Below are 26,286 nucleotides of genomic sequence, written 5' to 3' on the forward strand. Positions count from 1 at the left end.
AACACATGATAAAAAAATAAAACGAAAACTAATATTGAGAGATTACTTTTTTTTTTCCTTTTTACATATATTCATTCAGTATTCAAAACTCACTTAACGAATTGTATTTTTTTCGCAACATAAAGTCCACGAAAGAGGAAATGTTCCCTTCTGGCGATTTTTTTATTCCGAGAGTGTGAATATAAGATCTCTCATTGAGAAATAAGAGTGGATGAATTATATTCATCCAGTTCACACTTGTTAGTGATATTAAGGAGAAAAATGACAAGACAATTACACGTATTTGTTGTTTGTGTGGAGGGACCGTTCAAGAACATTAATGACCTAAAGCAAAAATCAAATGGAGATCTTAAATATTTTTTAAAATATTATATTTTTTTTATGCAGTCTATTCTTCTAGCTTTTTGGGATGCAAAATTGATAAAAAAAAATTTATAATCATTCTTTTAATAAATTTTTTTCAATTGATAATCTAGTTAATTCAATTAATCTTTCATGAGACATAGTACTATAGATATGTCAAATTCCTAATAATTTGTTTATATGAAAAGTTTATTTTTTCTACAAACAGTACTCAATAAACAAAAAAGTCCTCAATTATTTTTTTAAAAACCTATTACTCCTACTACTATGTTAAAAAAATAGGGTTCCTTAAATTTGGAGGCTTAAGGTGCATGTTTATTATAAGACTCTTTAGAACCGTCTTTGGTTAGACGTGAACAAACTTCCATATTGGTGTTGGGTATTCTTAATTAATGATGTGATGCTTTTAGAAAAAAAAAAAGCTTGCGTGATAATATCTCACTATATTAAAAATATTTTAGATTGTTTTAATCCAACAACTGAAATCGATATTATGATTCAACGACATAATGTCTTTGTTCGTCTACTTGTCGCTTTGCTACCTTTATCCACAGCTTCAAGGACACATATACACAAAAACAAATTATTGAGCTTTGATTGCCATATACTCATTGATATGAATATATAATATAATGACACATAATTAATTTTCAAATTAACCCATGAATAGTGACAAATCATATAAAATTTAACTTAAAGAGAGAAATTATTTGGTGTATGTGAACAAAATCTACATTAATAAGTGAATTTTTTATTTAAGTATTTCAAATATTTTTAATGATATGAGAGCTTTTGAAAAAAATTACGACTAGAAAATCTTTAAAAAACTATTGCACTTGGCGCTTCAGAAATTATGTTAAAATAGTTTTATAGATTTTTATTTATTTTTACATATTTTCTTGAAAGTTGCACTTTTGTCCTCTTTTTTTTTCCCCTTTCGTTTCTTCTCGAGTTCTCGTCTATGCCAAAATAGCACACTAGTAGTTAGGGGGTGGGATACATACCACCAGATTGTTCATGGTTATGGTTAAAAAATCAAATCGAACCGTAATTCAAATCAAATTGATTAAAAAACCCGATATTTGGTTTGATATGGTTAGATTTGGTTTTACATTTTGAAAAATCGATACTATTTGATTTGGTTTTGATTTTACTAAAAAATAACTGCAAAAATAACCAAATCGAACCGATAAATTAGATATATAAATTTTATAATTATTTATATATTATTCATAAATAAAATATAAATATTTTGTTAAATTTCAAGTAACTTAAGTCGTTAACTTTATCATTTTTTCATGCCCAACACGTAAATTTTAGTCCATCTATTACAATAATAAGTCCAAGTCTATCAAAATTCATTACTTTAGTCTTTACCTACCATACCTTTCATAAGATAGTTACAACTACTCTTAATTGGATTACTTTGTTCATGTAATGATAACTTTAGTATTGTTTAATTGCTTAATTGAACCAACAATAGCTTTTCAGTAGATTGTTCATGTACTAGGTGTTTGTGTCTATCAAGATATGTATGTCCTCAAAAATTTATTACTTTCAAACTGAAAAAACCAAAAAAACTAAACCGAACCAAACCGTCAATAACCAAATCGACGGTTATTTTTTTTCATTTGATTTGGTTTGGTTTGGTTTTGGAAATTTAAAAAACCGACTAGATTGGTTTGATTTTGGTTTTAACCAATAACCGATCCAAATCGAACTACGAACACCCCTACATGTACTATATCGATATGAGCTTTTTGATATTCTAATTTTGATATTATGATATTTTATACGAATTTTATGAAAAACAAACTTTAAAATGCGACATAACAACAATTAAATATATTGAATAAAATTCACTAAATAAATTTAAAAAGAATAGAATAATAGTAAGTTGTCAACTTGACAAACTGAAAATTGACTTTGAGGGACCAAAAGTAAATTACCTTACCTGCTTGCTGATTCAGGATTTTACGATTTTGACCATTTTGTCCTTTATCGTTACCAGTAGGGACTGTCTTCAGATTTTTCTCACATGGTGAGCTCTATTCATACATCTTAATTATAATATAATATGAGGATTATTTCCCATCATATATATGTTTGTTTAATCTCTGCCAAAAACTGTATAATGTATAATGACCTCTCTAATCTCTGCCAAAAACTGATCTTCTTCCGGTGGATTCTGGTTCTTGATCATTGAGGAGATCTTCTTGAACTTTATCCAATTCTTCAAATTTACAGTTACCCAGGTAACAACTACTCAATTCTCTTCTGGGTTTTTTATATTTTTGAAAATGAATTCTGGGTTTTTGTTTTCTTGAGCACCCACTCTGTTTTGATGCCTGTTTATTGAATTCTGTGATCACTACAACTATAGGAATCTTGATTTCTGGCTTTTAGAAATCATGAGTTAGTTGGTTAGCAAGCTAACTAAGCTTATGTGGTGTGATGAGTTGGACAATTGGACTTAAAATTATGTTAAAACCCCATAAAGAGGGTAACTTGTTGATGTTTGCACTGTATACTGGAAATTTTGTGCAATTGGAAGTTTTCAATTACAAGGTTTGGTCTTGGTTGTGTAAATCTCAGGCTACGTCAAGAATGTAAGAAAAGTAAAGTGATGGTGGTTTTTTTTTTTTTTTGGTAGAAAAAGTCAAGTTCTGTTTTTTTGGGAATAAGAATCACTGAAATGAGGATGTACACTTCGAATATTACCTCTGGACATGGCAGCTTCACCTAAAATTGCTACTCGTGTTTGAGCGAACTGATTTAATGGATGATGATTGATGACTATCATTTCATCAATAACAAGTTCCTAAGTGATAGTAGAAATGAAGAAGAGCTTGATAGATTTTAAATGTTGTTTCTGATCTCTTGCAGCTAAACCATTAATCTAGGTTTACATTGTTCCTTAACAACTTAGTGGACATTGCAATATTTTCGTGTTTACATTTACCTGTTGCGCCGTCTGGGAATGCGAACAGGAAATCATGTTAGGCATTAACATATTTTTCCTCCTCAAAGCTTCTCTTAGTTTGAATCTTGACTTTTCAATCTGGTAATTTGAAGATTTTATACCAAACGTATTGCTCTGTAGAGTTTTTATCCGTCAAATATTTTGTTATGACATAGCATGTGATGCCTAAATGGCTTAATGACATATTTGGCAATTGAAAGGGGAGTGCTAAACTTGTGGTGGTGGTGTCTAGTATAAAGTGTTGATCAAGGAAGTGTGGGTAAAGAGAATGTTTTATTATCATTTTCTAGTAAGAACTTAGAATGTCATCAGTTTTGACTTTGGACTTCATATATCAATATCAGAAGATGTGTTGCAAACTGCTGGTGAGTTCCACGTTGAGGTGCTAATGTACTGGTAGAGGAACTAGAATCTTTAATGTGATATATCATAAGATATTATGATGAAGATACATAATGAGTTTTTTCATGCTTTTTAACATGGCTTACTAGTTTAAGGGCTAAACATTCAAAATATTCAAATTCCGATGTTAGTTCAATGGAAGCTAACAAATGAAAACATGTCAAGGCTAGTAGTAAACATACATGAAATACCTAGTCAAAGATGATAAATGAAGTGATACAAAGAAATTGTGGTCACTGCTAGGCGATTATGCCTTTCCCTGCATGAGTCCCATGAACCAATGAAGGCTGATTAGGTTTTGTCATCTACTATATAGTGCTCAATAGATTATCCTGGTTACACAAGTTGCAAGCAACAGGCAGCAAGTTTCTTGTTAGCATTATAAAAGGAAAAACAGCTATGAGAAATGCTTTGTAAATGTGATTTAAACTTCGTGCAACTAATGCCATTTCTGAGATGGTCCTAACTTCAAGGTTTATGTTCAGAATTTGCAATCCCACACAGTTGCTAATACGGGGAGGTATTTCTTCATATTCACGTGTTGCAAAAGTTCATCACTCTAACTGGGAAATGGTTCTCTTCTCCTTTATGTCCTAGAGAACAAAAGGGCTGCCTGAATAAATAATTATATGGCTTTTATTTATTTTTGTTTTTTGATCTTTAAAAGATTTTGATAAGACAATGAAAAAGTTGCAACTATTTTCTGCTACATTTATGAGGGAAGGGGTTCCTTTCGATTCTTGGCTCTTGCTTGAGTTGTGTTTGTTCTGATCCTTGGTTATAGCTGTGTTCTTGTCAGGCTGCACTATTACAATGAAACTTTACTTTGTAGTCATTTTCATTACAGTGTGCAGTGGTTGAATAGTTTTGATTACACCAGTAAAGCTCCCTGAAACTATGAGTACTGGTCCAACAAAACCCACGCCAAATGGCTTTGAGAATTCTTTGAGACCGGAAGAAGAACAGAACAAGGTATCTCAATTTTTAAAGTTCCGTTCATGGTTTTAAGCTGGATGGTGCTAATAAACAGTACTTTATTCCTAGCAGATTGATGAGATGAGAAAGTTGATTGGGCCGCTTTCAGGTAAGTTGGCCCTTTATTGTTCTGATGCATCCATTTCAAGATATTTAGTAGCTCAAAGCTGGAATGTGAAGAAGGCAGCTAAGATGCTTAAAGCGTCCCTGAAGTGGAGACTGGATTTCAAGCCTGAAGAAATTCGCTGGGTACTGCTACTGAACCCTCTCTCTGTCATGTTCTTTTTTACCATCTTCAAAAGTGTCTAGATGCTTGTTTGACACTTATTTCTTGATGAACTTTTGAAACCTGCATTTATGGGTCTTTCTTTCTTTTTCTTGCCCTTTTCTGTTTTGTGGAGGAGAAAGAATGATGCTTTTATTAATTAAAATTAACTTCTTTTGAGATTTACACCTCCTCAATCGGTAGACCTTTAGCATGATCTGCTTCATAATTATTATTTATGGGTGACATTTTTTTTCCGATAAATTGTTTTGTGCATTACCTTAGTCTGTATCTGCCGGATTGTAACCTTGAAACGTGACAGTAGTATTTGTACTGATCATGTTGATAATAGTATCCTCTGTTCTTTCTTGCTATTTTTTAATTCTTTTTAAAAAGCATTTCTTTGATGCAGGATGATGTGGCTAGTGAAGCAGAAACAGGCAAAATTTATAGGTCAAACTATAAAGACAAGCATGGGAGGCCAGTTCTTGTCATGAGACCTCGTTGTCAGGTAGGTTTCAGTTTTGCTTTTTCTTTCTTGGGTAAAATAGTGTGTTACAATCATATCGCTTATGATTTTCTAATCCAATTGGTTAATTGAGATAATAATTGCAAGGAAAATGAACATTTAAAACCATTTAAACTCAGTTATATAGGCCTCAAAGCTACAATGTATGTATCATTCTTTTTGTGTTATTTATATTACCTCTATTTCATGAACTTGATTCAAATTGATTATGCTCGTCTGTCTGTCAGCAACTAAGAAATGGACTTCAAAAACTGCATTAATAAGTTATACTGATTAATGTTTGGCTACAAGGAACTAACACAAGCTTGATAACATTTTGAGTCTCTCCTTGCAGAACACTAAGTCTGTAGAAGGACAGATGAAGTATTTAGTATATTGCATGGAAAACGCAGTTGTAAATCTCCCAGAAGACCAGGAACAGATGATCTGGTTGGTTGATTTTCATGGATACACTCTGTCAAATTTCTCAATCAAGGTGACAAAAGAAACGGCTCATATTTTGCAAGACTATTATCCTGAAAGACTGGGGATAGCTATTTTATATGATGCACCCAAAATATTTGAACCATTTTGGAAGGTAATTTTCCCTCAAACTTGTTTAAGTTAGCAGTTGTTAATTTTGTGAATGTTACACTACAGGATTCTACTTCTTTATAATGTGTACTGAATAAATTTTGATTATAATCATTGGCATGGACTGTGACCTCCAATATTAATGTTGAAACTAAAGATCATCTTGACAATAAGAGATTTCCTGACACCAGATAAAAGGATATCTTTTGGTATCTTAAGATTGCAGCAGTGAGGCTCACTGTCAGGTAAATGCTAAAGAAAAATGTTCATGCATGGGGTTGTCATGAGAATTGCATAACTGACGACATGGTCAATTGGTGTTTGCAATTGGTATATGAGCTGTATCACTTTTTAATACTCCTCTATCAGTCTTCTGTAGGCCTAGTCCTTTACTCTGGGTCTTTATGATGCAGACTGGGATTAGCTTTGTTTGCCTAAACTGAGCCAAAGTTGTAGTTACTTGTGGCTTTCTGGGACTCCAAGACATTGTCTGCATGTCTTGCATAGTTGTAATTACTTTCTAGAAATTCAGTTGTGCGTAAGATGGCTGATGGATTTTGGTGCAAACAATGGTTTTCCCAAAGGACAGAAATGCTGAAACTTTGAAGGCTAGTGTCTGCAGTAGAAAACTTAATTCATGTATTGCGATGCATGGAATAGAGTAAGAAGAAAGAGGACAATGTTGTCAATCAGATGATCATGGACTTCTATTTTCACGAAATCTAAACACACACTGAAACAGAGAAACTATAAAAAGTTAAGTGAGGAAAGAACGGCATGTGAGAACTGAATCAGGGCTTTTGATGAAAGCTAGTTTTACTTGATCAAGAAAAAATAACTGGATAAAGATAAGAGGCCTTCTGAAGAAAAGAAAGAACAGAGGAACCAGGATTGTTGACAGATGAATAATAAAAGCAGGAAAGTATGAGTTATGTATTAATTACTTATCCTCCCCCAAGATTTGGTTGGGTTATTTAGCAACCATTAGAGCGAAAATATGTGCCTGCTTCAATTTTAAGCATTCAAGTTGCTACATTACTTAAGGTTACATTTGCTTTATTCCAATGGATTCCCTTTGGACTCTGTTTTCTCAAATATTAGTATGACACATCCCTTATTTGCAGCATCTCCATTTGATTACCAGGCAACCAATTATTTTATTTATCTAAATGGTGCAGCTAGCAAAGCCTTTTTTGGACCCAAAGACTGTGAGCAAAGTCCAATTTATGTACTCAGAAGACCCCAACAGCAAGAAAATGATGGAAGAACTGTTTGACATGAGTCTGGTGGAGTCTGCATTTGGCGGAGATGATAAGGCTGATTTTGATGTCAATAAATATGCTGAGAGGATGAGAGAAGATGATAAAAAGTTGTCTGCTTTCTGGAAGAAAGACGATAGTTCTGCATCAAATGCACAACCAACTGTGACAGCTGATCCCTCTTTAGAGCCAACAAATTCTGATTCTGATTCTGAAGTCTTAGATGAGAAAGTAGAGAAACCTTCTCTTGATGTTGATGAAGAGGAATTATCAATTGAAGAAACTTTGCCTAGAACTGCGAATGTTAAAGCAGTGTAACTAGATGCTCACAACATGGGCAAATTAACCATTTCTCCAAATGGTTCAGAACTGAAGTGTACTCAGCAGAGAACATTTTGATGTAATGAGTGTGATATGCTATAAAATGAATGTTCTTTTGGATGTTTTGCATATACCAATTCTTTTAACACAAGAAAATGTGGAGACAGTAGCTTTTGCAAAATGGCAGTTCATCAAATTGCTTTTACTGATATGTGTATAGTTGATAGCAGAAGAAATGATTGAAGTAGCAGTTGGAATATTAATTTGGCAATATGAATAGTTCAATTAGAGTAAATTACTACCATTTGAACGTGGTTAACTGACAATAATATTTGATCCTTAGGAGTTCAAAGGATCTTTGGTTTGCCTTCTGATCTCATCAACAACCTATTTCTTAATTCTTGGTTTAATAGTAGTTCTTAATTGAAATATTTTTTCTTATGGGAACATAACATCTGAAGAGGTTGTCAAATATCTAGAATTTGTTTATCCAAGATAAGAATTCATGTATAAGTTTTTTGTACGTCTTAAAGTGAAACCTGACAGGGATGGCTATTTCATATTTCGTGCTCATTTTGTCATTGTCCTGTTGATGTGTTGGGTTCGGGAGGAAAAATAATAATTCCTAAAGTGATATAGCTTTTAATTAAAGTATCTTTCTAAGTAAACTATTTTGTGTTACAAACTTAAAATAAAAATTGAAGATCAACATGCAACGCACATTCAAAGAAAATAGCATAATGTAAATGGAACCACATAGCAAGCTGAGAAAAGAAACCCCATGTATATTCTACATTTGTCTTATTTATAAGCTGTATAGATGAACAAAAACACTAGTAGGCTCATTTGTCTTTAATCTGTCTACTCATACTGATCAAAACCAACATATTCTACATTACAATTCACATATAGAACAACATTTATGAAAGGCTAAAAGTGTCCGAGTTTGTTTGGCCTATCTATGCGAAGACTACATTAAACGAAAAAACAAATCACTCCCATTTGCAAGAGAAACTAGTCTTCAAGAGGCATATCAAATCTACTTCAACTGAAAGCAAACCCCTGCACAAACCATGAGATAATTAGATTCAAGAATCATAGCAGGTGGTTTTCAAGGAATAGAACACCAGTAAATCGCCATACCTTGTCACGTTACTCAAACATATCATCTAGCTTTTGTCTGTACTGAGCCAATTTCTGTGATTATGAAAAAGAAAGGAGTACTTGGTCATACAAAGATAATCAATTAGCTATAACCGGCTAAATGCTAAAAATCCAGGACTTCAACAAATGTAAAGACTGTTTTGCTTTGCATTTTACTATGTTCCTTTTCGACTTATTTCTTCTGTACTCTATGCCCGACTGAAGAATATCTCAATTAATGTTGGAGAGGTGAGAACCTGAGGATTCTTACTCAGACAACTTAAATCAAATGAAACTCCAAAGTATAGAAGCAAGCACCGCTGTTTGGCCTTTGTTAGAGGTAGCAGCAACCTAATTTTCCGATTCTTAACTACATGATTACACAGCTTCATATTTGTTTAGCAAACTATATGAAGTTCAAAACTTTGTGCTATAACCCAATTGTAATGCCTAATAATAACCTTTGCATGTTCAAAGCTATTATTCTTTATTGTTCCCTTTAAAAGCAAATTAACCAGTTGTTCAACAGGATTCTTTCTGGCTTCACTTTCATCCAACTATTTGTCAAACAAGAATGTGACGTCTAGATAAAGATAAAACAACTTCAAACACAACTTTGAGAATTTGCATACCTTCGTATAAGCATAGACTGTTGCCTCGGTTGGTGCTGGAGGACTTCCCCTGCGAATAAACCTTCCTTCTTTGAATATGTAAAGCATGGGGATTCCAGTGGCAAGCTCCAAACTTATAACCTGATAAGAAGAGTTTCAATTCATAATGTTTCCTAACAGGACAAGACGAAAAAAAAATGCAAGAGATTCCAATAAGTTTGAAATTCCACCTCTTGGGATGTTAGCTTGTCAAGATACATAATGATGGACCTCAATGAGTTCCCATGGGCTGCAATCATTATATTTTTTCCACTTGCCAGTTGGGGTTCAATCTGCAGCATTACAGCAACAATGTCATTTCATAAAACCTAAAACAGGATTGATGATATGATGGAACAGAAATATGCTTCAGCTTACGTGCTCTGTGAAGTAGGCAACAGCTCTCTCAGCACACATTTCCAAACTTTCGCCGTTCGGAGGAGGAATATCATAGCTACGACGCCACTCATGAACCTGCTCACTTCCATATTTATCAGCTGTTTCCTGCTTATTAAGACCTTGTAATTCCCCATACCTACAAAATAGCAAAGTCATACATCAGAACCATCAACTGATATATAAAGAGATAGGAAAAATAACCTTGGAAGGAGAAGATGTTTTTACATTCTCTCATTTAGTTGCCAAGCTGTTACAACTGGTATACATTGCATGTTGGTATCTTCACTAAAGATCTGACTCCAAGCTCCTGCTTGTTCACTCTCTTCATGAATGATAGTTGGCACCTAAAATTGACATGAAAGTGGCAATGATAAATATTTTAGGCTACCAATACAGAAGCCTCAAGCAGTTCAGAGCAGAAGGATAAACCAAACTGAAAGGAGTCTACTGCGGTTTGAAAGCATGTATAGGCAAACACACTAGGCTTCTAATCAAACCATAATATTTCTATCTATTACGATACAGTTTCCCCCAAACACATCTTACCCTTGTGAAATGAAAGTAAGAAAAATCCAAATGTTACAAGCTTTAACCACAAAATTACCTTCTTGCGGCGGTGCTGAGTCATGGCAAGCATGGCAGTCATTTGAGCACGAATCAAAGCAGAAGTATAGATCATGTCGACAGGTATATTACTAATTCGTTTCCCAGCTTCAACGGCCTCTTCCACACCCTTAGTAGTCAAAGGCACATCAACACAACCAGTGAACAAGTTTTTTTCGTTCCACATAGACTCGCCATGTCTGATCAGGATCAAAGCAGCTTCACCTGAAGAGAAAAGAGGAAGATGGGAATCAGATGTGGTGCTGCAGAGTAGCTTAAAACAATCATATAATTTATCCCATGAAAATCATTTCCAGGAAGGGGAACAATTACTTCTTAATGTGATAATGAAAGAAATGATCACAGATTCTTCTTATCTTATGCTGTGCGTATGATTATTTTGAAAATAACAGTTCAAGAGATGGACTATCATACTTGTTTTCTTGTTGGAGTCACTGGTGGTGGCACTTGATGGTGCTGAAGCTTCATCAAACACCATAGCCTGAGAAGCAGAGGCTTGAATTACACAACTACTTCTCTTTCTAGAACAAAAACTTCCTCCTCTCAACAATCCCACATCAACTTTGAAACCCTTGGACACCGATCTAAAGGAAACATGCCCATAATCAGGACACAATCCAGAGTTGACATTATTTCTACAAGACTGAAGAGTCCCAACCGATTGGTAAAGGGTCGTTGCAGCCATTCTGAGATCAGAGAAACCATAATTGTCAATGAAAAGTTCATGCAAATAAAAAACAGCAACATTTCAAGTTTTCAACTAGTAAAGATGTAACAAGAAAGTACAACACAGTTACTCAGAGAAACAAAGGAACTAATTCTTGAGTTTCAAGAGCTCAACACAAAATGTTGCCCTCTTTCATAGGAACAATTTCTACATCAAGATGAAAATGAATGTGTTATAAACACAAACAATGCCAAAAGGAAAAGCATAGAGCAAAATCCCATCAATTGAATAACTAAGCATTACCAATAAAATTAGCAATCAAGATAGATCTAATTCAAGATTAAGAACTACAAAACCCACTGACTAACGAGTAACAAGATATGACATCGATTAAACAAAGTGGGGTTAGCCCATATCAAATCATACATACATTACATCAACAGATAAAAGCAGAAATCATAAAATCACAAATAAACCCATTAACATCGAACATATCGAAATGAAAACAGAGCTCACATAACCAAGAAAAAGAAAACCCAGTTAAGATCAACACCAGAAAATGCAGAATATACAGAGAATTAATTAGAGATCGTACGCTTATTTATACAGCCAAACGATGCGAGAAGATGCTTGTGAGTTGGTGAAGAAACCAAAGCAATAGAAAATGGAAACGATGCTACCCAAGAAAAATCTTGTTTTTCCCCCCTTTTTCTTTTCTTTCTTTTGGTGCGGTTAAATGGGGGAAAACGAAAAAGGGTGTTGAGTTTATATATACCAAGAAAAGTTGGCGGAGAAGAAGATGGAAAATAAAATGCTTCACATTACATGCATCAAATGGTATAAAGATTCAGTTTTTATAGAGTAAAAAGTGTCTGACAAATCAAGATTAAGAGGGAAAATGATGGGATGCTTAGGAGAAATCGTTTTCTTGAAAAAGAGAGAAAGAAAAGCCCAAGAAATTTCTCCCAGAAAGTGTGTATATGCAGTTGGCAATTGGGTGTTGAGAAGAATATAATATAGTGTCTCTATATGTGGGTAGGTAATGCCTCTATTCCCATTTTGACTCCCCCTTTTTTTCACTTTCAAAATATGAATATTTCTTTTTTCTATTTTAATCGTGACGTCTGAGTCAGATTACATAAGTTTATTCATTAAAAACTTAGACATGTGAATAACGATTTTAGGGAAGATGTTGTCATAATTGTAAAGCAATCTCTACTTTAGTTTTGATATTTGTCAACTAACAACCCTTTTGGTCAAGTTTATGCGAAGTCAAAGTACTTATTTATTTTAGAGTTTGAAGTATTTGGTCAAGATTTTAGAAAAAGTATTTTTTTTTAACATAAAAAAATAGAAGCTGGAAAAAAATACTTAATTTTTTCTATAAGTACTCCCTCTGTCTCTAATTACTTGTCCACTTTTCCTTTTTTAGTTGTCCCTATTTACTTGTCCATTTTGACAAATCAAGAAAGAACAATTTTTTTTACCTATTATACCCTCAATTAATTACTTTGAAAAAAGTAGAATTTTTTGAAAATCTTAAGTTTATAATTCATAATTAATAGGGGTAAAATGGTAAACTCACTATGTCAATTATTGTTTTCTTAATAGATGTGTCAATTCAAAAGTAGAGAGGGAGTGTTTTTTAAAATATTAATTGAGTGTGAACTGTTGTTTTCTTCAAAAATATTTTTTGAAAAACACAAACACTTTGAAAGTTTGATCCAACACAAACACAAACACTTTATATTAATTGAGAAAAAACTTATCTGCACCGGGTGTTTACACCAAGTCAATGCAATTTCTATTATTACATGATTTAATGAAGAAAAATGAACTATAAATTTAAACACATGACATGCATGTATTGACTTGATGTAAACACCCGGTGCGAATAAGTTTTACCCGTTTGACCAACATGTACTAATTCCCTAAATAAAAAGGAAAAAATTATATTTGAATTTTCCCTTGAAATTTTGTGAGTGGAATGTGGATAGTGAATTAGGGTGAAAATATAATTTAATACTTAATCATACATCATTATTTTATAGTTTCAAGTTAATATATTTAGTATAGAAATTACTATCACTTAAAAATTATTTACATGTGAACTTCTTTGAGATGCAAAATTTACACCAAATTGCCTATTATAACATGTAAATATACCATTATATGTAAATATTTTTAACTCTTATTTTTATTATCCTAATAAGCATTTCGTAACAATGACTTTCAAATCCTATTCCCCTTTAGAGATTCTCATATATCACAAGAAAGGGAAGCAAATGTCTATGGGACTAATATATATCTTTATTATTAACCAATCACATGTATTTAATGTTATGGGACTATAGTGTATATATTTATTTATTTAATCTATCACATTTTTTTAAAATGTAAATAGTGAAAGGTTGAATTCAAAGTTAATATGGTAGTTAGTAGATAACCCTTGAAGGGGTCTTAGGGACCTAACCCTTTCGAGTCTCAACAATACAACTGACTTTTAATTTTAATATTTTAATTTAAACATATTTATTTGGTAACTCTTCAAAAATTGGCCATTAATATCACCTAACTCCTGCACGTGCCTCCCTTTAATGCCACGTGCTTATAATGTTTGTTCAATAATATATGGCTGCTAATTCCATTTCCACCCACCTAACATACTGCACCTCTACCTTCTAACACCAACTACCAATATACTCCGTTGGTTCCGATAATTTTGATTTTGATCTTTGTAATATATGATTTAACGTCATGTGTTTTTGGTTGTTCAAATATGTATACGATAATACAAATTTAATATAACACATGATCAGTTAGACAATTGAATAGTTAATAATACTTAAAAATTGTGAATATTCATAAGTAAAGGAATCAAAAGTGAATGTATCAAGTAATTGAACTATGCTTAATCAAATATTACAAGAACCAGAATTTGAATTTATCAATAATTGAAAGATCAAAAGAGTTATTATTAACCCTTTCCGATGCATTTACATGATATATCATTTTCTTTTTAATTTGTTTAAAAATTAGTGACGAGTTCTTAAATTTAGAAATAATAATTGACTTATTTTTTATTTTTTTTATCATTGATAACAAACTTTTGTAGTTCTTCAAATATTATGACATGTGGTTAATACTACATGTGTCCTACGTAGCATGCTATATATGACAATTCATGTCCTATGTGGCGTTCTACATGTATCATATCATGTAGAGTGTATGTGTCTACTTTGTTTTCAAGTTTATTTTCTACTTGTGCACACCCATAATTGAAAAACATAAATGTCAATTAAGATTAAGTTAAATGACACATTTACGTATTAGGTAAGAGTGTGATAAGGACATGAGGTAATACTAAATTTATTAATATTAAATTAAATTAAATTTATGAATACCACAAATGAGTCATAAATACAATGATGTTTTATTGTATCCACGGATTAAAATACTGAATCGCCTTTTTAACTTATTTTATATTGGATCGTTGATATTCTATAGTTTCTTGGGAGTAGATTTTCATATTGTTACTGAACTAATAGTTATTATTTATTTATATATAATTATTATATGGCAACTCAGATTATGGTCAAACCTAATAATAAGTTGGTGAGGCCAAAGAAAGATTCGGAACTCGCAAGAATATGCTTTTTAAAATTCAAACTTAGTCGACCTAATGTCTGCTTCCCAAAAAGCAAAGTAAATTGGTTATACTTCATAATACTCATTATTATTTTTCAAATTAATTGAGTGGATGCAAATTAAGTTAGATTTGTAAAAATAGTATTAAAGACAAGTGAATTAGGTTGGATTGATTTTTTTTTCTCTTTTGGCTAAGATCAGATAAACGAAACGAATACCTCCTTTGTATATTTGTCCATTATTTATGTGTCGAATTGATGTTGGCCCAATAGTGAGACCCAATTTTTATCCTATACAATTACGGAAAATTTTCAAAATTTTAGCATTTAATAGGATGCCTTTGCCACATTTTCAATATTTATTAAAAGTGTCAATAGTTTAGTTTGTTATATATCTTATTTATGTATTTCTTAATTTGTTTAATTTGAAAGAATACAATGATTTAATAACAGAAGGAAGAAAATCAAGGGAGAGAATATTTCAAAAAAAGGTAAATATCACTTAATTTTCTGATCAGTTACGTTTTTTTAAAGAAAACTCAAACGTGTGCCTTTTTCACAATGTATTTTTATTTTCCAGAATTTTGTAACCGTTTTTAAATCATATTCATTCCAATATGTATATTATTTGTATTCATTATAGTTTTCATGTTGTATTTTGTATAATGAATGAGATTTTGAATGAATACAAATATTAATAGCATACATACAGATTTGAATATTAATTGAGAAAGGATACAAAATTCTAAAAAAAATTATAAAAACAAAACAAAACAAACCAATAGGAAGTTGTTCTTCCTCTAAATAAAATACATATCTAGTTAACATACCTTTGGGATGAATTCAAATTAGGAACAAATACAAGATTCATAAACTATACAACATGAGATTTTGAATGAATACAAATATTAATAGCATACATACAGATTTGAATATTAATTGAGAAAGGATACAAAATTCTAAAAAAAATTATAAAAACAAAACAAAACAAACCAATAGGAAGTTGTTCTTCCTCTAAATAAAATACATATCTAGTTAACATACCTTTGGGATGAATTCAAATTAGGAACAAATACAAGATTCATAAACTATACAACATGAGATTTTGAATGAATACAAATATTAATAGCATACATACAGATTTGAATATTAATTGAGAAAGGATACAAAATTCTAAAAAAAAACTATAAATACAAAACAAACTAATAGGAAATTATTCTTTCTCAACTTGGTCTTCAACAACTTCTTCGAAATCTTCAGCACCCAATTTTGGAAATCAAAATATACTTAGTGACAATGCATTTACCTTTATTCGTGGGTGAATTTTTTTTTGAAGAAATTGTGAGATTTCTTGAACAAATTGGAGGAAAGTAGAATAAGTGATTTTCTTAGACAAGAAAAGGAGAGAACAGTGGTAAAAAAACTCAAGAGAGAGAAAGGAAGAATTTGGGGTATAAACCTAGAAAGAGGGGAAAGTGGGTAATGGGAGTTTTTTTTCTTCTTTTTCACGTATAGGGGAGTAAATTAGTTGAATGTGGGGCCTGATTTGAGAAATAAAAGGAAAGAAAATCAATTATATTATGATACATTTTATTTACTAAAATATTGACATATTGACATTTTCAATAATTATTTTAATGTGTAGATGTTTTTAATAATTATGTTAGGGAGTTTGACTAGTTTGCTAATTTTCCCATACAATTATGCCCTTCATACTGACCGTGTAAGTCTTGGTCTCTTAAGATTATGATACGTGTTAAAATATGATGTCTATTGACTAATTAATTTGTTATTAGTTAAGAGCGGGAATTTTTTAAAATAGGGACGTATTTGGATAAAAGTAAAGACATATATGAGCTAAGTATTAACAAAGGAAAAATCTGATCAATTTTGCATAGTTATACATGAGTTATCATGTATTAAGCAGGTTCTCATTTTTCTTTTATGCATAACTAAGGCATGTTTAAGTTGTGAGGAATTTAGTCGGGCTCCAATGTGGGTATCGGACACCGGATGGAAAACCAAAAAGAAAAAAAAAGTTGTGAGGAATTTACGTATTATTTTATGCAAGTTAAAAAAAGAATAACTAACTCAACTCAACTTATCCGTGCATTATTAATACCTATATAACTAATCCTTACATAAATAAGAATGGAAAAATCTTTTTGGCCAGAAAATTTGGCCAGAATGATATTTTATCTATGTTATTTTACCTTTTTAAACGTTTTTATCCTTTTAACTTTAATAACTTTTAATATACTTCCTCTTTCCCTAATTACTTGTCCACTTTTGAATTGACACACTTATCAAGAAAACAATTATTGACATAGTGAATTTATCATTTTATTCCTATTAATTATGAAGTGGATGAATTAAAAATTTAAGATTTTCAAGAAGTTCTACCTTTTTCAAAATAATTAATTGAGGGTATAGCAGGTAAAAAAAGTTTGTCCTTTCTTGATTTGTCAAAATGGACAAGTAATTAGGGACAACTATAAAAGGAAAAGTGGACAAGTAATTAGGGACAAAGGGAGTATCTGCATAACGACCCCTTAGAGGACAATCTTGTTCTATCTGAGTTTTTGGACTTGTTAATTAATGTTCCATTACTTGTTTCAGCTACATTTTCAGGCACTAGTTAACGCATAATTCACTCTTTGCAGTAAATGAAGTATGGCGATGAAATCAATAACAGTTTCATTGAATTTATTTCTGCTGAACAACTATTCACAGGTAACAAAATGTCACATTTATGAGAAATCATCTCTTAACTACTCATCTTAATAATGCAATTAACTTCACCACACAACTAAGAATTCATGCATTTATCAGGGACATTGATTTTGAATAAAATAAAATAAAAGGTAGCGAAGCCCAGTGCACTAACCTCCCATTATGCATAAGGTTTGGGAAAAGGACCTTGATTATGTATTCTAAGTAGATACTACTATAATTTCAAATTATCTAATCACAGCTTGTTAATTTTGGTTCCTTTATTTTATTTTTTCTATAGTGTACAAGTAATGTAAGATGTTGAAAGATTCATGCCCTTTCAAATTGGGAAAAGGTGGAAGTCCCATAAACATTAGCTCACTGTTTCAAATTTTAATACAGAGGAAAGTCCACATCATATTAGCAATTGTTTGAATTATGAAAGTTTGATAGTGTAGGTCTGCACGACCTAATAATTTACTGATTTTAACTTTTCGCCTAAGTGTGAAACAAGTTATTTAACGTGTTCCAGCAAAGCAGTAAGGACAGTAAGTAAAAACATAGTATTTTTACGTGGAAAACACCCGGCTCAAAAGGTGTAAGAAACCACGACTTGTACCCCTACAGGATTTAACTCCAACTTCATTAACTCACTGAGCCTCCACAGAAAATAGATTACAAACTTTGCAACCTATGGAACTAACTCTAATTCCTTAACTTCAACACAAACCTCCCAAGGTATGTGTTTCCAACTCTTCGAGTTATTACAACCTGAAGACAACACTCCTAATTCAGTTTATAACTCGCTGAACTAAGATTACATCAAGACTCAATCAAAAAGAAAAACTCCTAACATATAAACTCTGTAAAAGGATCAGGTTCTTCAATGTGTTCCTTCTATGTGTTCTATGTGTTCCTTCAGTTCGCTGGTAGCACTTGCGAAGTTAATTTCTCAATTGCTTTTTTTGCTCTGTAAGTGCACAAGTATTCTCAACGACTTCACGTCTATTTAAGCACAATTCTTCATAGAGTTATTGTTTACTTCAAACTCCTCATTGACTTGAACTCTCTTGACTTAGAGTTCTACTTCAAGTAAGACTCTTTCTTCAATTCAAACTCCTTGCTTCTTTAGACTCCTTCAAATTTCATTCATTTATTCTTTTGTATTGTAGTCAAACTCCAACACTTCAATTCAGCAGTAACTTGAGGAATTCTACTTTAAGTGAGACTCCTTCTTCAATTAAAACTCTTTGCCTCTTTAGACTCCTCCTTCAAATCGAACTCATTGATTCTTTCTCTTCAATTCATCAGATGTTTACTTCGTTGGGCTTTCTCACGAAATTAACATTATCCATTCCTTTATTTCTCACTCTTGTCTTTATTCATCTTAAAAACTTTTCCGAATTAAACTACTCGTGACTGTGTACCTTTGGACCATATTGACTGACGTGTTTCATCTTTTTTTGTCAATCATCAAAAATGCATAAATCCCAACAGATAGCATGACACACTCAAATGCCCTAATAAAGTTTGGACTATCAAGAAATAGACATATACATCATCTATAGACTATAGGGGGACGGAGAATGGGAGAAGATGGGTAGTTGTATTAGTAATCGCGATTGTGTAGGCACCACGAGTTCTTTACTTTTTTGGTGGAGGTAGAGGGCTTTTATACATTATAGCACAAGTCATGCCTACTTTATTAACCTTGATTGATGCCTGCAAAACTCTGCCTATAGGTTAATTCTCATGTCCGCTTTTCAATCTTATGGCGTGACAAGGGGTTGTTACTTTACATAAGCATTCTGAATAGCAGAAACCAACAAAATATCATCATATATTATCATATCATCATCATATATCATATATTACTAAAAATGGGAACAAAAAAAATTGAAAGTTGAAATACCATTTTGCCTAGAACTTGAAAGTCATTGTACCAAAACTGTACTAACGACAAGTCTAAGAACAAGGGGTATAACCCCAAAACTAAACAACACCTTAACAAATAGTCTGAGTCCAAAAAGAGTGGACTTAAACAAGAGAGATCCATGGCAGCCCGAAAGAACTGGCTCACCCTTGAATCCAGTCACGCCCATTAGTCACCTAGCTGAAGTCTATCAATAGCCACCTGAAGATGTCTTGTACTCACAAAGAAAGAGCAAGTGTAGTATCAGTGCACAACCACATTGTACTGGTAGGATCACGCGGCTATCCCACTAAGTGTAACATACATTAGTCAATACAACAATATAATCACATACACATATCGAACATATACAATATCATCAACATATACGAACAATGAACAACTTCACGATTCTCACATATCACCAGTTATATCAATTTAGAGCAACATATCGTCTTCCAATATCAATCACCATTAGATATGAACGAACTCATCACAAGTAGATACACAACACAATTCAATGGTCCTCTCACGAAACCCAATTCAATGGTCCTCTCATGGAACCCAAACCCAAACAGTTAGCATGCCAGAACATGGCAATTCGATCCTATATTTATACCAGAACGTGGCAATCGATCCCATATTTATGCCAAAACGTGGCAATTCGATCCAAGTTAATTATGTCGGAACGTGGCAATCCGATCCAACTTAATTATGCCGAAACGTGGCAATCCGATCTCATTCACACACCACAATCACAAGTACATCATCAAGATCATACATTTAAGTCATGATTTCATGGCAATGATATTTCATCTATCTCATTTACAACAAGTGTGTTCAATAATGCAACATTCACATACATACATGTATCAAAATGAAGCAAGAACAAACATACATCACATAATCATAGAATCACAACCATCACCTACCTCAAATCCAAGCTTGAATCCCCTAAGGCACTTGAATCTTCCCTTTCCGGATTCTTTCCGCTTGTTCTAGGTCTACAAACAATTTAATACACGCAAGAATCAACAATCAAAGGTCTAATTATCCGGAATTATAAACAAACTGAATAACCCTAGACCAACCCAAGATCCTAATACCCAATTTAGGGATTTTTCCACCATAGATTCCATATCAAAACCCTCCCCCATCGATAATTACTCATGAATTTACATTCTACGGATCGAAACATGGATTTGGGGAGTGAAAAGCTTACCTTTGGCCTCAAGAATGGTGAAAAACGAGTAGGAATCACCTGGGGTTCGTTCCTTAGCTCTAAAAGTAAAAAATTGCCAAATAAGGCCGTTTAGGGGTTTATTTAAGACTTTAAGTCGCGTCTGTCCCGCTACGGCGGACCCCATCCCGCTCTGGCGGCCCTAATCCCACTCTGGCGGCCTGCATGGAGATAAAATGTTACCCGTTCACGCTAAAGATCATTTTCGTGAGTTCTACTCACCCAAATTCAATTTCACAAAGTCGTACGGGTTCCTTATCGTCTTAGCTATCCACTCATGTAATCAAATTCATAATTAGATCTCTTATTCATTACTAGATTTTCCTAGACCTCACTGACTCAGATTTCGTCCAAATCTGAACTAGGTTAGGGAATTCCAAGTTACTACCAAAAAATTTCTGACCCCAATTCTTTCTCCATTGGCTTTTCCCTAACGACGAAATCAGGTCGTTACATTGTTTTACCCTATATTAAATTAAATTATTATAAAATATCTAATTTATTAAATCTTCTATCATTAATTAAGAATATCATATTAAGTTTTACAATAATATAATTAATATGTACTTGAGTATACAAACGGATGGATTAATTTCCTTGCTACTGCCACTTATTTCAATACTCTAGAATGACTTATCATTTTCCCATACCAATTCAATGTTTTAAAGTTCTTTTCAACTTCTTACGGTAAGCTTTCAAAATTTTATAAATAGCCAAATCAGTGAATCATGCTAGATTAGATCCATTGATGTTCTCCTCCTCTTCTTTTTTTGAATTCATCTTCAATGTGTCTATTAAGGGTTCCATTGATATTTCTCATATGCCGGCTCTCTTAACCATCTATTAACTTATTATTATGCTTAATTATGAATTATTCTTGGGTTGCTAATAATATGTCACGACACAAAAGGCAGCAAATGCAGTTAACAGTGCTACTGGCATGAACAAATGAAAAATATATATGTATATCAAATCATGGACATCTCTGTTCAACATTTAGGCTGCTAACTCTACCTTTATTTTGTTTTATCTTTTAATTTTGCATTTAGTTATTTAGGTTTGATTATTATTAAGATGGTGTATATTTCTGATTTGAAGAAGAGGAGGAAGTTGTTTTAATTGCATAATCTTACTTCATTTGGGTTGGAGAGATCCAATTTCCTAAGTCTAGAAGATTAGAGATATTTTTGGACTTTTTCAATTTTGAATTATAATGTTATTTCTTAGATTTTTGTGTGCTGGCCACTATTGGGACAGCCAAATAATGTTGAAATGTTTTTTTTTAATTATGCATAATTAATAAAACTGGCCCTATGGGTCATATTAAACAAAAAAAAATTCTCCTTAATCGCCCGACTTATTTATCGCAGTAACATTATGATATGTGTCCATAGGACTTCAAACAAAAAGAAATTGAAAGAATAATGTCCTTAACATGGCCTAAAATTATCTTGTCGTTTTAGTTGAAAAAAAGAGGTTGCAAGATTCAAGAAACTGAAACTTTCTATCTTTAAGTGTTAATTTACTTTCCACTTTGAAGCACTGTATTTTTTTTGTTCTCTCAATAATTATATTTTGTAATGTCATTGATGAAGTTGCATACACCTCTAATTGGTACAAATAAGTTACTGTCTAAATATTGATTTTGATCCTTTAGAAAACATATTTTAATGTGAAAATTTTGTATTTCTCAAGAAATATAATTTGAATTTTATTTTATGCTATTATTATGTTGTTGTCTTGGCATACATAAACATTTAAACAATTCACACAAGATAATATGTGCAATGCACTTACATATTGTGAATTTGAAATTACACGATCTTGATCATGATAGAACAACTAAATTAAATATCATAATGAAGTGAAACATACATTAAGAACATCATCTATCAGAAAGTAATTGTAATCTTGTTACACATTGTGCTTAATTAAAATATAGTTCTTCAACTTTACATGCTCAAAGATATCTAATGATTGTAAATTTAGATTTGATGTTATTTATTATACACATGTATTGATATGAAATAAACGTTTAGAAATTACCAATTTTTAGGAGGGAATTTTAAAATGGATTTAACTTTCCCCAAAACAAGTCACAAAACATTTAGAAATTACCGATTTTTTTGTACCTATCATTCTTGTTGTTCTAGGATCTTCAACCATCCTCCTCTTTCTCTTCTCTTCTACTTTAGTTTAATTTTGCTTAGCTTTAATCTAATTGTAATTTTCATTCAAGTTAATTACCTTAGCTCTTGACACATGACTTCCAATTTCATTTTACTTCTTTAGCTCAGTGTCACAGACTTAGAGTCAAGTTAAGAGAGCTTTTAAGAAGGTTTTCTATATTGCCGGGAAGATTACTTACAACTTGTTAGGTTGTCTTTGCAAAATAAGAGTCCCTCTATTTATACTACTTTTAGGGGGCTAAAATATAAATAAAAATTACTACACAAGTCCTTATTTATTTACAATCTAGTCCCTCTTCTAGAATTCTCTATTAGTCTAGAGTATTCTAAAGCTTTCTAAAATATTCTCTAAGACATTCTAGAGTCTTCTAAGAAAAGATCTCTGTTAGTCTAAAGAATTCTAAAGCTTTCTAAAATATTATCTAATGCATTTTAGAGTCTTCTAAGAAAAGATCTAGGAAATTCTAAATACTTTTACTAACTTCTCCATAACTCTAGATTCTTCCCCCTTATTTTTATGCCAAACTAGTATACGTGACCGTGTGATGCGCGATTATTTTACTTAAATATTAAATTATCAAAAAAATTACACATTTAAAGAAAATAACGACAAAAAATTAATATGATTTATGCGAAGTGCTTTTAGTACAAACAATATTTATGTTCTACAATCTTTATTGTAAAAATTATTAATAACAATTTTTTGTATTAAATCATTATGTTACTTTAGTTTTAAGCGAATTCATTGTACAATTTTCATATTATCCCTAATATTCTTTTTGTAAATATTGTTTGTTCTATGGTTTAATTAGTTTTCCTCGTATAGAATTTTACATGTAATAGAAATAAGGTTATATTAATTTGAATCCAAAATATAAAAAGAGATATTCTTTTTTTAATATTTTGCTTATTAAAAATCTACCGAAGTGTTTTTTATATAATATGTGATAAGATGCTAAAATTTCATTTTCACTTTTATTTTCAATATAGAATTTGAGATTATATTCAAAATAATTTTATTCCTATATGAAAATTTAGTTAATTTTTTTTGTATTTTATTGTGTTGCTAGAAATTCTTTCATTATATAATTTTGTTTTTTCCTAACTTTATCTATTAAGAATTAAGTTACATGATATTATGTATTGCATGATTTCTTTATACATTATAATTCTTCTTTTTTAAAAAAAAATATTTTTCTTCAATGATATTTTTACTAACTTTTTTATTTTTTATTTTTTATTTCATTTATAGTTCAAATAATGTCATTATTAAACTGTGATTATATATGAAATAATTCTCTTACCTATAAAAAATTGAGTTTTACCTTGAAAATTGAAATATCAACGTGATAATTTTGAATTTTATTTTTATTTCAAATATGTTTTTCGAGAGTTTTTTTATTGATTAAACATTTTTATTTTTGTTGTTATATTGTACGATTTCGATTACATGAGGTTATTCATATAGTATGATTTTTTTGACATTTTAAAATACTTTCTCATCTCAAATTTAAATGTTTATACTTTAACATTGAAGTTATGTATTTATATGTTTTTTTTTATTTTCTTGTTCATATCTATTGTTATTGTGCTAACCATTTGTCATGTGTTCATTTTAAAAAAAAATAAATCATTGTCCTTCTCTATTACTCATCTTCTAATATTATGTAGATAAATATATAACTTCTTACTTTCAAACTTATACGAAATTCTTATTATACTTTTATTTTATTAATCAAAATTCTTTCATTATTTAAATTTAACAAATGTAATCAATTACTATATGAAATATAATCTCATCCAAATTAGAGAGTGCATGTAGCATATTAGCTTTTATAATTAATATTTAATAACTTTTTAGCATAACTTTTATATCAACGAAGGATGGAGAATGAGGAAAGTGCATTTTTTTTAAAAAATAAAATAAAAATAAAAAAGTAAAAATTTATATCAATAATTACCTAAGGTATGACGACATCTTCATTTCTGAATCATCTCAAGTCTTTCATCTTCTCCAGCAATATTCATATTGATTTTATTCTTTCAAAATGAAACACCTATTGAATCGTTAAAAGAATATGAAAACAACATAAATAAGGAACGCCAACCAAATTTAAATGGTAATTGAGTTTAGTATGTATATTCATCTAATAATCTAATAAATCACTTAAAAAGAGACCATTTTAATTTAGCATAAAAATGAACAGAAAAAAGGCTAAATTATGAAAAAAAAGAAATATTAAATGTCATGCAAAGTATTAAATCGACGAAACAATTATCATATCAATAATTCATGTACCAACAATATTAAAAGGTGGCGTACATGGTCCACTACCATAAAATTCTTCAGAATTCCTCTATTTCTTTATCATTAGTTTCTTCTTTTTCCTCGTTGCACCGGAGAGAATGGTGGTCCTTCGCCTTCAACCATAATCAAATAATTTAACATAAAATAATTAAGAAAGAGGGCATGCAATTAAGAAAGAAGACATACATACATACAATACACTACTATATTTCCACTCAATTTTCTTTTTTGAATGTGATTTTTGTTACACATTTTTTGAATTTATATTTTGAAGAGTTGGTTTAAGAAGATGTGGATGATAATGTAGTTAAGAGTAATATTTTTTCACAGATTTGGCTTATGAAGGTTAATTGTTTTTTAGGGATAAGGTTAATTATTATTTAAAGTTTAAATTTTAAATTAATTATTTAGTATTTTGTGATGGCTAGAGCTTTCTTTTTATCTATAAAGAACGTGGTTCTGCATCTTCTTTTTTTTTTTTTTAATTTTTATGACTGGAAGCTTTTTTTATATATTATTTAATAAGGCATGTGATCGAGATGAAATTTTAAATATTAAAAAAGGAACAAAACTATCTCTTTTTCCCTATGAAGATCAACTGTTTTTAATTAATTTTCTTACCAATCTATTTTTAATATTATAAAATTATGTGTATTAATTAAAAAAAAAAATTACAGTTACATCACCATAATTTTTAAAATTATTTTAAAATTATTTCCATTTAATTAATTTTAATTAATTAAAAAATGTGTTTTTGTGGTGCTGACATGTGACACTTTTTCCTCTCCTATTATATATAGATAGAAGATAGATTTGAAGGGGAAAGTGGCTAATCATGAAATTTATATGTAAATTGAGTCAATCTAACAATGAAGTTAAAATATAGGCTCAATTTAAGTAGGCATTTGACTATATATCATTGTAAAAATAAAAAGATTTCTTTTTTTCTCAAAGTGAAAAATACTACTTAAAAATTGGGAGTTGCCTTCGAAGAAAATGAAAAAAAATTCATGGGCAAACGATCCCTGAGGCTATGAGAAAGTTTTCATCATATTGTAATTCTGCCTCGAGCATTACAGAAGCATAGTTTTTTTCAGTACTAGAAAGAGAAAATGACCATTTGTT

General features: G+C 31.1%; 2 protein-coding genes across 3 annotated transcripts; one reads left to right on the forward strand and one right to left on the reverse strand.

Annotated features, from left to right (window-relative positions):
• Window positions 1-2,449: 2,449 nt before the first annotated feature.
• Window positions 2,450-7,879, forward strand: LOC102606331 (random slug protein 5-like). 2 transcript variants are annotated; one of them, XM_006353951.2, is made up of 6 exons: window positions 2,450-2,618; window positions 4,596-4,720; window positions 4,796-4,972; window positions 5,401-5,499; window positions 5,852-6,094; window positions 7,269-7,879. In XM_006353951.2, exons 2-6 carry the CDS (start codon window positions 4,646-4,648, stop codon window positions 7,665-7,667), a joined length of 993 nt encoding a protein of 330 aa, XP_006354013.1. In that variant the 5' UTR covers window positions 2,450-2,618; window positions 4,596-4,645; the 3' UTR covers window positions 7,668-7,879. The 2 variants fall into 2 exon arrangements, with proteins under 2 accessions (XP_006354013.1, XP_015167097.1); XM_015311611.1 differs by having other exon boundaries at window positions 4,603-4,720.
• Window positions 7,880-8,435: 556 nt separating this feature from the next.
• Window positions 8,436-12,153, reverse strand: LOC102578340 (2,3-bisphosphoglycerate-dependent phosphoglycerate mutase). The gene is made up of 9 exons (XM_006353952.2): window positions 11,749-12,153; window positions 10,901-11,172; window positions 10,467-10,690; window positions 10,088-10,206; window positions 9,842-9,998; window positions 9,655-9,756; window positions 9,446-9,565; window positions 8,814-8,867; window positions 8,436-8,732 (listed from the first exon to the last, which is right to left on the reverse strand). The coding sequence occupies exons 2-8, from the start codon at window positions 11,169-11,171 to the stop codon at window positions 8,823-8,825; spliced, it is 1,038 nt and encodes a 345-aa protein (XP_006354014.1). The 5' UTR covers window position 11,172; window positions 11,749-12,153; the 3' UTR covers window positions 8,436-8,732; window positions 8,814-8,822.
• Window positions 12,154-26,286: the final 14,133 nt, after the last annotated feature.

The sequence above is a fragment of the Solanum tuberosum genome, unplaced genomic scaffold, assembly GCF_000226075.1.
Source record: "Solanum tuberosum cultivar DM 1-3 516 R44 unplaced genomic scaffold, SolTub_3.0 scf00164, whole genome shotgun sequence".
Lineage (NCBI taxonomy): Eukaryota > Viridiplantae > Streptophyta > Magnoliopsida > Solanales > Solanaceae > Solanum > Solanum tuberosum.